Below are 11,372 nucleotides of genomic sequence, written 5' to 3'. Positions count from 1 at the left end.
CACAGCACCCTCTTCCCAACCACTCCCCACAGCCAGGCCAGAGCAGTCACACACAGCACCCTCTTCCCAACCACTCCCCACAGCCAGGCCAGAGCAGTCACACACAGCACCCTCTTCCCAACCACTCCCCACAGCCAGGCCAGAGCAGTCACACACAGCACCCTCTTCCCAACCACTCCCCACAGCCAGGCCAGAGCAGTCACACACAGCACGCTCTTCCCAGTCCCAGCATAACCCGATCTTGCACACGTGCATCTGGGGGTGAAGTGACAGATCTAAGGACCTTAACCAACCCTATGAGGCAAACGCAAAAGAAAGTGTGACAAAAACTGCTTGAACGACAGAGTGCATCCATGACAGTGTAATATTTAAGACAAGCAACTAAACATTTTACATGGAAAAAAAACATTTTACAAAGTGAAAAAAAAAATAAAAAAAGTTTTTTCTCTTTCAATTTTGCACCTGGTATCAGGGAAGCACCGCTGAAATGAATGCACTAGGAAGGCAGAAGAATGATCACAGAGTAAGACGGGAAATGTCCAGCTTGGCTGGTGGATGTGCTGGCTAACTGTTTGAGGCAAAGTCTGCACCTACGGTTCGAGAGAGGAACGACCTCCTCGGATCTCTTGCCTATTGCAACTCCACAGTGTTGGCAGTCTGTCCTCAGCCAGTGAGCCCCACCCTCACTAGATCTAGAAGTATGCACGCATAGCCCCTGGCCCTGGGGAGCCCCGGTCCCCCAGAATTAACAGGCAACCCTGAAACCACCAGTTTCTAAACGCCTGGAACAAACCTGTTGTGACCATCGAAGCAGGGGGCTTGGTCAACAAAGCAGCTCAGAGAGCCTCCTCCACAGAAATCCCACGACCCCTGTAGATCTTGGCGAACTCAGGCCCGTCCTGACTGAACGGAGACAGTTAACTGGCTCATTCGACCAGACACCACGTGTTCCAGGTCTATACAGAAATCGATGAGTTAAGGGAGACCCGGAAGACTTATCAGAGCTCTCTAGACCAGGGTGGGTGGCACCCATCCTGACCGTTGAGGGTCACCGGGAGTGCAGAGAAAGCAGTACATACACAACAGGTGTGCAGGTACACCCAAGCCCTACGGGTTTCCGACCAGGTGCGAAATGTTTACAGTAAACAGACCTGGCGTTGACACACAGAGTGGTGATACTGTACACACCTGGCTCCTACTGCTGGAGAGGGAGGATACGCTGCAGGTGTACCGACGCCTACCGCAGCCACTGCGCGTAGACTGTACTGTAGGGTCAGACACCATCCATTTCAGAAAAACAGCTGGCGTACACCCAGCAACAGATGTCATGAGGAGGAGGCACTACTACCGCTAAGCTTCATGGTTCAGGATGGTGGCCCGCCGCCCAGGAGGTGGCGATGGAGAGCCAGCACTGGCCCAACCGAGGTACACTGTCCCTGGGACAGGAGGCTGGAAGATGTGTCTTTGGTTCCCAGTCTGCATCTTGAGATTTGTCCACGCAAACATCGATACACGCACACAACCTTACAACCTGCGGAGAAGATTCCGAGGTGGGTCCCCAAAGCGACCGTTTTGCAAATTAAAGGACAAATAATAAATATGCACAAGTCCGGTTCCGACACGGCAATGTCGTCTTTGTATCAAGGCACCCGATGTTCTGTATTGCTAGTGACGCGCCGCAGGGCCGTGCCGGTCGCAGCTGGCTCGCTGCAGGGTGGGCCTGGGACAGAACGACAGCGCACGACTCCACTGGGGAAAACACTCCTACATCCTACACCCTGTGCCCGTGGATCTGGAAAAGCTGCAAGTAGAAGAGAGAGAGAGAGGCACGTGAGAACGCGTTTAGATCTGCTGCCGTCACGGACAGCTACTCCGAGACACCGCCGTCCCAGGATTCCTCTCGGCGAGGAGACTGCGGGCCGACGGGCACGCGGATCCTCGCTGCCCCACGGAGAAAAAACAGTTCAGGAATTCCGTCTGGACACCTCTTTTAAAAGCCGGACAGCGAAACGACGACACACCACACCCGAGCTCAGGCCCATTCCTTGAAGACACTATTCTCCCGTCTTTTCTGAGATCTTTAAACCCCGAAGAGACACAACACAGGCAAGAAGAGCTGAACGGAGTCCTCCGCATTGTCACTTTGTTCACGGTCTCATTGTGAACGCCTTAGATTAAAGCCCAGCTGGGCTGCGATGGCCCGTGGGCTCTGCTGGTGAAGAGGAGCAGGGCTCAGCTCGGAGTGTGAAGGCCAGGCCTTCAGCCTCCATGGTCTCTGCGCTGCAACCCAGATGGCACACTACTGGAGTGAATCTAGCCCTGAGGACCCGCAGATGTCTTTTTTTTTTATGAACGAGCCTTGCATGCTGAATCAGAGCGCGCCTCGAAACACATTCGACTGCACGAAGAGAAAACGACTGATGTCATTCTGTCAGTTCAGGGACAACGAAAAGGCCACAGCGCTGCTGCATCTTTTCAAATCTGCGAGGTCAAGGGTGTCTTAAGAAAGAGCCGAGAGAGGGAGGCAGTGTGGGCTAGTGGTTAGAGCTGAGAGACTGGGAGAGAGAGGGAGGCAGTGTGGGCTAGTGGTCAGAGCTGAGAGACTGGGAGAGAGAGGGAGGCAGTGTGGGCTAGTGGTCAGAGCTGAAAGACTGGGAGAGAGAGGGAGGCAGTGTGGGCTAGTGGTCAGAGCTGAGAGACTGGGAGAGAGAGGGAGGCAGTGTGGGCTAGTGGTCAGAGCTGAGAGACTGGGAGAGAGAGGGAGGCAGTGTGGGCTAGTGGTTAGAGCTGAGAGACTGGGAGAGAGAGGGAGGCAGTGTGGGCTAGTGGTTAGAGCTGAGAGAGAGAGGGAGGCAGTGTGGGCTAGTGGTCAGAGCTGAGAGACTGGGAGAGAGAGGGAGGCAGTGTGGGCTAGTGGTCAGAGCTGAGAGACTGGGAGAGAGAGGGAGGCAGTGTGGGCTAGTGGTCAGAGCTGAGAGACTGGGAGAGAGAGAGGGAGGCAGTGTGGGCTAGTGGTCAGAGCTGAAAGACTGGGAGAGAGAGAGGGAGGCAGTGTGGGCTAGTGGTCAGAGCTGAGAGACTGGGAGAGAGAGAGGGAGGCAGTGTGGGCTAGTGGTCAGAGCTGAGAGACTGGGAGAGAGAGAGGGAGGCAGTGTGGGCTAGTGGTCAGAGCTGAGAGACTGGGAGAGAGAGGGAGGCAGTGTGGGCTAGTGGTCAGAGCTGAGAGACTGGGAGAGAGAGGGAGGCAGTGTGGGCTAGTGGTCAGAGCTGAGAGACTGGGAGAGAGAGGGAGGCAGTGTGGGCTAGTGGTCAGAGCTGAGAGACTGGGAGAGAGAGGGAGGCAGTGTGGGCTAGTGGTCAGAGCTGAAAGACTGGGAGAGAGAGAGAGGAGAAGGCTATACAGTATTACAGCTGTATTACAAAGCAGTGCTGACAGACAGAGAGCCTGTGTGGATATACAGTATGAGTGCCCCCTACACCAGGATCCCCCAACACAAACCATGTGGCACACCACTTCTAAACCTACTGCTACCCACCACCAGCACAACAACCACAAGACTGGGGTTTTTCTCACCAAGAAAGAACAGCGCCTCATTTTTTGTAACGCGCAAATATATTTTTAATCTCTAATCCACTCGTTCGGTTGGGCACTTCTCTCCCCTTCCGTCTCCTCCCTCGCTCCTTCCTCCTGCACTCCGGGGGGCTTTGCCAACGGGAAGAAAAAGAAGGGAAAAATAACTAAAAGAGAAGTCGAGACGGAGTTGAAGAGGTTGAGGAGATCCAAACCATGTCCTGTGTTTCTTGCCATCTTACCTGCTGGGGGAGGCGCGAGAGGGGAAGGAAACTGCCGTTGCACAGTGATCAGAGGGTGAAAGGGGAGACGCTGTATGGTATCGCACACTGGCGCAACAGTGAAAGGCTCTCCCCTAACAACTTAGCGTTGGCCAAAACTAAAGGCTTGTGCACCACAATCGCACACAGCGCACTCCTCCCAACCAGTCCCTCCAGCCAGGCCAGAGCAATCACACTCCTCCCAACCAGTCCCTCCAGCCAGGCCAGAGCAATCACACTCCTCCCAACCAGTCCCTCCAGCCAGGCCAGAGCAATCACACTCCTCCCAACCAGTCCCTCCAGCCAGGCCAGAGCAATCACACTCCTCCCAACCAGTCCCTCCAGCCAGGCCAGAGCAATCACACTCCTCCCAACCAGTCCCTCCAGCCAGGCCAGAGCAATCACACTCCTCCCAACCAGTCCCTCCAGCCAGGCCAGAGCAATCACACTCCTCCCAACCAGTCCCTCCAGCCAGGCCAGAGCAATCACACTCCTCCCAACCAGTCCCTCCAGCCAGGCCAGAGCAATCACACTCCTCCCAACCAGTCCCTCCAGCCAGGCCAGAGCAATCACCTCCCAACCAGTCCCTCCAGCCAGGCCAGAGCAATCACACTCCTCCCAACCAGTCCCCCCAGCCAGGCCAGAGCAATCGCACTCAGCGCGCTCCTCCCACCCAGTCTCCCCCAGCCAGGCCACAGCAATCGCAATCAGCACACTCCTCCCAACCAGTTCCCAGTTTCCTACCTTGGTCTTGTGGCTCTGCTCTGGGCCTGCCCCCCCTCCAGAGGTGTGCAGCTCCTTGGACACAACACACAGGAACTCCGCCTGGTCCTCAGTCCCGTAGCTGTAGGACGAGCCGATGTTCACCATCTGCAATGCAGGACAGTTGTCAGGGCCTGGGTCAGGGTGCGAGACAGCGCTCACCGCGATCCAAAAGGCCTCTGGTCTTGCTCCAACCCGTCCAGGTCCAGCCCAGGCATGAACCCCCGAGCTGTCTTTAAAACCAGTTAAGTAAAAAAAATTAAGTGATGAATTCACGAATGAAGATCCAGCAACAAATGAATGGAAACAGATCACTCTTTAGAGGCACGAGCTCTGCACACACGCAGAAAGGACCCACCTGCTCGAACCTCCAGCCATCGGACATGGTGGACACCATCTGGGTCAGCTCCTCCTCCTGGCACTGCAGCACCCGGTACACGTGCTTGGGAGGAACCTGCTGGTATGGAGAGAGGGGAGAGGAGAGTCATGAGATGGGAGAGGACGAATGGGAGACAGGTGGGAGGGGAGAATGGACAGAAGGAATGGGAGAGGGAGAGAGAGTTGGAAATGAAGGAAACACTTAAGTGACACTTCTTCAGAAAGAACAAGGTCCCCTAAAACGAAGTGGGGTTCTTTAAAGGGCACCTGCATCATCCGCACAGATCCCTGGGGTGTTAAAACACAGGAACTGTCAGGCCTTCCAGCCTCACACCCACACTTACACAGAGACAGGGGGTAGGAAAGACAGCAGCGTCGAGGACGACGGGGAACTAGAAAGGTTCTCAGGTGTCAAGGACGTCCTGGCGGCTCACCTGCGTCGCCTTGCAGTCGCGTTCCTGAATCCTCTCCTTAATTAGTTTAATTAAAGGCGTGATGTTGTAGAACTCGGCTTCCTCCAAAACACCTGGAAAAAACAAACAAACAAATAGCACTTTAAAAAAAAATCTTACACATTCTTCAGACAGCTACAGCCTGCAACCTACAGCCCTGAGATCACAGCCAGGGTCCCAGTCCAGGATGAGCCCCTACAGCCCTGAGATCACAGCCAGGGTCCCAGTCCAGGATGAGCCCCTACAGCCCGGAGATCACAGCCAGGATCCCAGTCCAGGATGAGCCCCTACAGCCCTGAGATCACAGCCAGTGTCCCAGTCCAGGATGAGCCCCTACAGCCTGGAGATCACAGCCAGGGTCCCAGTCCAGGATGAGCCCCTACAGCCCTGAGATCACAGCCAGGGTCCCAGTCCAGGATGAGCCCCTACAGCCTGGAGATCACAGCCAGGGTCCCAGTCCAGGATGAGCCCCTACAGCCCTGAGATCACAGCTGAGCTACGGATCCGAAACAAACTCGTATGAGTAGGAACAGTGACAGAGGCTCAGCGGGACTCTTGGTCTGTGGTCTGCGAACAGTAAAAGTTCGTTAACAGTGTGTTATTACAGGACAGAAGCAGCCCCTGTCTGCCGCTAAGGCAGGGAGCGTGTTCGCCTTCCAGGAAGGCAGCAGAGCGGAGAGCAGGGAGGCCTCACCCTCCTCGGCCAGCTCCTTGTTGTACACCAGCTTGCCGTGACGAAGGTAGTTGAGAATGGGGCCGAAGTAGGTGGGGTCTCTGTCGATCACGTACGCCCCGGTCTCGTCCTGTGGACAGACGGACAAGAGCCGAATTAGTGTCTGATCGACAGACAAATACAGGTCCTTCTCTTGCCTGCTCCTTGCTCTTAATAGACAGGAAAACAAGAAAGAGGAAGAGGAAGAAGGGTTTTGGGGACCTGTATGTAGGGTGACAGAGGAAGAGGAGGAGGGTGGGTTTTGGGGGATACCAGACAAGCCCAGGAGGGCCAATCAGACACCCCACTGACTCTCAGGTTGGATGGCATCTGCAAGAGGTTCCCCAGCTTTACTCACACCCTGCTGCAGCAAGCAGGGTCCAGACGCCAGTCCAGCACCATTCGAGGAGAAACCAGTACGGGCCAGTCCTGTTTCTGCTCGGCAGGTTCCCTGCAGAGCCTGCTCTCCCGCTGTCCACAGACGTGCTGGTGCGGGTTGGGTAACTGGCTCCCAGGAATACGGGTGTGTCTGTGCCCGTGTGTGACTGACCCCTGCACCCTCCCCACGGGTTGACCTTTGATCCGGCCATTTCCTGAAAGAAACCGGGATCTGCGCTTCTGGGGAGCCTGTTCCCCATTCCCACCGCCCTTTGCGCACAGAACTGCCGCCTGTTCTTGGTTGTAAAAGCTGTCCCCGGCAGCCGAGAGCGGGCTCCTAGCCATGGAGTGGAACGGCACTGTCTGGAGGGCCCGCACAGCGCGCTCGGCTCCCGGAGCAGCGACCGGCAGCTGCTGCAGCAACCGCACAGCGCTTCCTGAACAGCAACCCCAGCGATAAGATCAGCTGCTGGGAAAAGGGCCTGTTTGTTCTGGTCTCTCGGCTGTTGTGCCCGCAGGACAGGACTGCACCACAGATCCCCCCCACACACACGCGCACATGCACACACACACACCAACACACACACAGCAACAGGCCTTCTGCACGCAGCCAGAGAGCAGGCATGAGAGAGAAAGAGAGAGACTGCACGGACTCAGGTGGGACCAAAAGCTTTGAATTTCAGAAAAGCAGAGTTCGAAAGCAAGAGGCAAAGCTTAAGAGAGGATAAGGCAGGGGCTGAAATCGAAGGCCACAGTTTAAACAGGTCTTGTCTGAAGCACAAGACATTTATCCCAAGAGGGACGAAAACAGTGTCCCAAACAGCTGAGCGAACCTAATTCGGAAAGGAAAAGAGGGGAAGAGAAAGGGCTTCGTAAAATAATTCAGCAATAAAGCAGGATCCAGTTAAAGAAGAGGAGTGCAGTTTATCGTGAGCTCAAGCTAAAGGCGTATCGGGAAGCCCAGGAGATTAAAAAATAAATAAACATCCTTCCGAGACACAAACGGGACCTTTCTAATCACGCCAGGGAGCGGGCCGAGGTGCAAAACAAGGGTTTTGGCTCAGGTGTTCGCCGAGGAAGGAGGCAGCAGCACAGCCCCGGGCAGCGGAAGCACTCAGGTCTGTGTTAAACACAAGAGGGAGAAGCCCCGCGGGTTCCTGAGGCCCGGTGGGAGCTCGCCAGCTGTCCTCCAGGAAACGAGAGGCGTCACTCAGACGCCACCGAGACCGCACCCCGAGACAGGGCCCGCACCCGGGACTGGAGAACCGCCCAGGCAGAGCCCACCCACAGGGAGGGCGGCAACACGAGAGCGGAGTCTTGTTGGGGGTCTTTGAACGAGCAACAACAGTCTCGGACGCACACAGAAGATAGACGTCCATCTCCAGGAGCCTCGATGGGATGGGGATGATGGAGTTAGGGGAGCACGGGGACCTCAGCTCTTCCCAGGTTATGTCAACGGCCTGGATTCCAGTCCAGTTAAGTGAACGAGTCAAAACTGGAGATGAAACCAGAGATCACTTCACTGGCCAGAGACAATCTCTTGCATTAGGAATCTGTCTTTTTCGCAGACCCCAGCTTGCTCTCCAGGAGACACGCGTGGAAGGGCGATTAAGGGGTGATCAGCAAACTAGAGAAGCCACAAATGAAATTCGAGGGGCTCTGGTTTCTGAAGAGAGGCGACCCAAGAGACCAGCAGGCTCTTTAGAGCTGAGCGGAGAAGACGGAGTGGACCCGAAACCACTATCCAGAACCTGACCGGTCACTGACCAGGTTAATCCAGCGGACTCCTTCAGAGCCAGCAGAGTAACACCCGCTGCTGGCCAGAGGGCACAGGTGGGAACTGAAACCGTGTGGAAGAGCGTTTGAAACGGAGAACAGGAGGCAGGTCTTTACACAGAGGGTGGTGGGGGTGTGGAACGGGAGCTGGACCCCATTCCGAATTGTCGCCATAGCAGACACCCTGGTTTCCTTCAGGAAGCAGGAGGAGATCCTCGGATTTAACAACCAAACGTTTCTTACATATAGGGAACAGACGGACACCCAGATCTTAATCACGAGCACCGAGCAGCTGAGCCCCAGACTCAAGAAACTCAAGTGTGTGTGTGTGTGTCAGGTCAACAGACACGCTGACTGACTCGCCCACGGGACAGCAAGCCGGAGGGAACCCGGAGCCCACGCCCACACCCCGAGACCGCATTTGATCGTCTTTGTCGTGTGTCACGTTGCGCTACGAGGTGAAGATGGGGACACAGCCCGGGTCAGGACGGGTCGGGACAAGGTCAGACACCCCGCGACACCCCGATCCGCCCCACCTCACCGTGTCGGAGTGCAGGTCCTGATGCTGACACAGCCGGTACAGGAAGGAGGTCTGCTCCTTCAGCAGGGTCTGGCGGGTGGTGAGGAACACGGTGCCGCCCACGTTCAGCCGGACCCACTTGCCCCTGCCGTTGGGGCCGCTGGTGCCGGTGCCGGCGGTCCCGGCGGTCCCGGTGTCGTGGGAGCCGCAGTCCGGGCCGGCGCTCCCGGGCTCCGGGCAGACCGAGGTCGGGGTCGCCGCGGTGTCGCAGACCTCGCCGTCCGCTCTGGAACCGGGGTCGCCCGCGGCGGTGCCGGTGCCGGTACCGGTGCTGTTGCTGTTGTTGTTGTTGCTGTTGCTATGACACGCACAGGGGGGCCCAGCCTCCGCCGCGCGCTGCTGCTGCTGCCGCCACCCCCCGCTCCGCTTCTCCTCCGTTGCCATTTTGACGGGTTTCCCGAGACTAAAATCTCACGGCTCCCTCTTTCTTCCTTCCTTCCTTTCTTTCTTTCTCCCCTGGTTCCCTCTCTCTCTCTCTCTTTTTCCCTCCTTCTCCTCGCCCCACGCCTCCTCCCCGTGCCGTGCATGCGCAGACGGGAAGTGTAGTCTTTAAACGTCCCGTGCGCGGTGCATTGTGGGGTCTGTAGGCCCCCCCCGCTGGGAACGCCGTCGTGTAAATCGGGGTGTCCTGTGTACAGTCGAGTGCAGGCTTGAGCAGTCACCCCAAATCGCCGATTTCTAAAGGGGACCATCTCGTCATTCATAATTCAAATCCAGCGAGTACCTTAATTTATACAGCTCTTGTCCATGAAGACAGTTCACCGTTGGTGCCCCTGGTGATCTCTGAATTTCTGGATTTCCAATTACATGCTTAATTGTTCGTTGTTGTTTTTTTTTTACGATTGACACCTGTGTCCCCAACATATTTCCCAAAACCAGCAACGTACAGCACGACTCTGAATTCTACTGAGATCATAAACATACTGGATCACCTTCTAACACACTGGTTCTCAAACTTTTTGGACCAAGTACCACCCCTAATCCAACCAAAGCATCCAGGTACCACCTACAAGTCATCATCTCATAGGAACCCCAGAAATTCTCAATGACCAACATGAGCGCGCGTGCACACACACTCACACACACATATAATAAATATTATAATAATAAACTTTATTTCATATAGCGCCTTTAAAGGTGGCTTCTCAAAGTGTTTTACAGAAAAAAACAGTAACAACAACAAATAAAAATAATAAAAAGCACCATTTCAGTGAGAGGGGTGAGCCTGTTTAGTCGAGCAAAGCAGATGTGAATTGGATCAAGGCTCGAAAAATTAATTCACGACAGAGTCTAACAGATTTTAAATCGTCAGGCATTTTCTTGACGGTAAAGGTCTCGCGGTGGATGTCGCGATGCGTCCATTAATTTCTGGAGCAACCTCTCTAATTCGTGCAACTACACCTCTGTGTCGGCTTGTCATTGCTCTAGCACCGTCTGTACAAACTCTGACACATTTTATCCAGTCGAGGCCATTCTCTTCGAGAAATTCATTCAGAAGCTGAAATACGTGCTCTCCTGTAGTTCCTGTGGGTAGCGGCTTACAGAACAGAAAGTCTGACGTACCCTCAAACTCGTATCGAACGTAAACGAGCGAATTGGCCAAATCGACTACAGACTCATCTAATTGCAGTGAAAAACATCTGCTCATCTTAACGCGCTCTATCAGCGTACTTTCGATATAATCCTTCATTTCAATAATTCTATGAATGACTGTGTCTTTCGGGGGGGCAGCAGGTCGAGCTGTTCAGCAGCTTTTTCTCCACACCTAATAGTGTAGCTTACCTGCTTTAGCAATCCGCAAGTTTGCATTTTTCCGCGTTTCCGTTTTTATTTCCGTATTTAAGTTTTTATTTCATGCGCATGGGAGCGAAACACAGAGACTCTCGGTGTATTTTTCTCAAATTAACTTAGAACAGTTCTTAAATATTTTTCTATTATCTATCACGCTTTCGTGTGCTCACAAGATTACCTGCATCCGTAGCACGCATTTCTATGCATTCCTGTGTTTACAACATTAGCATTGTTCCAAAATCACGCACATTCTCCTTTCTCCCTATTTGCTGGAGATACAGTAGCTTTTTTAAAATACAATTGGTCACTTGCGTCTGTAGCACGCATTCCTATAGAGTGGTATAGAATTACAGAGTATCTCTTGTGTCCACTGAAGTATTAGCGCGCACTGTATCGTAGTATGTAGGCTGCGTATTCGACACGTATTAAAATACAAAATATGAAAACCCGTCCCGATTTTTCAGCGCACACAACAAAGTTCCAGGGTCATTTGGCGTACCACCTGGCGGCACTCCACATACCACTGCAGGTACGCGTACCACGGTTTGAGAACCACTGTTCTAACACAACTAAACTGCGATAACTTTCATTTTATACGGTAATTCCATATGATATATTGTTTGCTTTTCTCACGGCCTATGGATGATTAAGGCACGGTAACCCCCGGTGTTGAAAGCACGGACCCCTCACCCCCAGTGCCACGGAGCTCGTA

General features: G+C 54.2%; 1 protein-coding gene across 4 annotated transcripts; it reads right to left on the bottom strand.

The window, feature by feature from the left end:
• Positions 1–346: 346 nt before the first annotated feature.
• On the bottom strand, positions 347–11,368 carry kctd17 (potassium channel tetramerization domain containing 17). 4 transcript variants are annotated; one of them, XM_088930310.1, is made up of 7 exons: positions 8,831–11,368; positions 6,118–6,226; positions 5,406–5,497; positions 4,952–5,050; positions 4,576–4,701; positions 3,575–3,703; positions 347–1,801 (listed from the first exon to the last, which is right to left on the bottom strand). In XM_088930310.1, the coding sequence occupies exons 1-6, from the start codon at positions 9,251–9,253 to the stop codon at positions 3,620–3,622; spliced, it is 933 nt and encodes a 310-aa protein (XP_088786436.1). In that variant the 5' UTR covers positions 9,254–11,368; the 3' UTR covers positions 347–1,801; positions 3,575–3,619. The 4 variants fall into 4 exon arrangements, with proteins under 4 accessions (XP_088786436.1, XP_088786437.1, XP_088786438.1 ...); XM_088930311.1 differs by having other exon boundaries at positions 4,952–5,047; XM_088930312.1 differs by lacking the exon at positions 3,575–3,703.
• Positions 11,369–11,372: the final 4 nt, after the last annotated feature.

The sequence above is a fragment of the Atractosteus spatula genome, chromosome 13, assembly GCF_055471065.1.
Source record: "Atractosteus spatula isolate fAtrSpa1 chromosome 13, fAtrSpa1.hap1, whole genome shotgun sequence".
NCBI lineage: Eukaryota > Metazoa > Chordata > Actinopteri > Semionotiformes > Lepisosteidae > Atractosteus > Atractosteus spatula.
This window is presented reverse-complemented; position numbering and strand designations above follow the sequence as displayed.

What these genes read in the sequence shown, in the direction of transcription:
- kctd17 (XM_088930310.1), bottom strand. Translation starts at nt 9,253, where the DNA reads ATGGCAACGGAGGAGAAGCGGAGCGGGGGGTGGCGGCAGCAGCAGCAG. An exon ending in CAAGGAGCTGGCCGAGGAGG is followed by an intron (nt 5,498 to 6,117) that starts GTGAGGCCTCCC and finishes TGTTTTTTCCAG; the next exon opens with GTGTTTTGGAGGAAGCCGAG. An exon ending in ATGGCTGGAGGTTCGAGCAG is followed by an intron (nt 4,702 to 4,951) that starts GTGGGTCCTTTC and finishes CCTGCATTGCAG; the next exon opens with ATGGTGAACATCGGCTCGTC.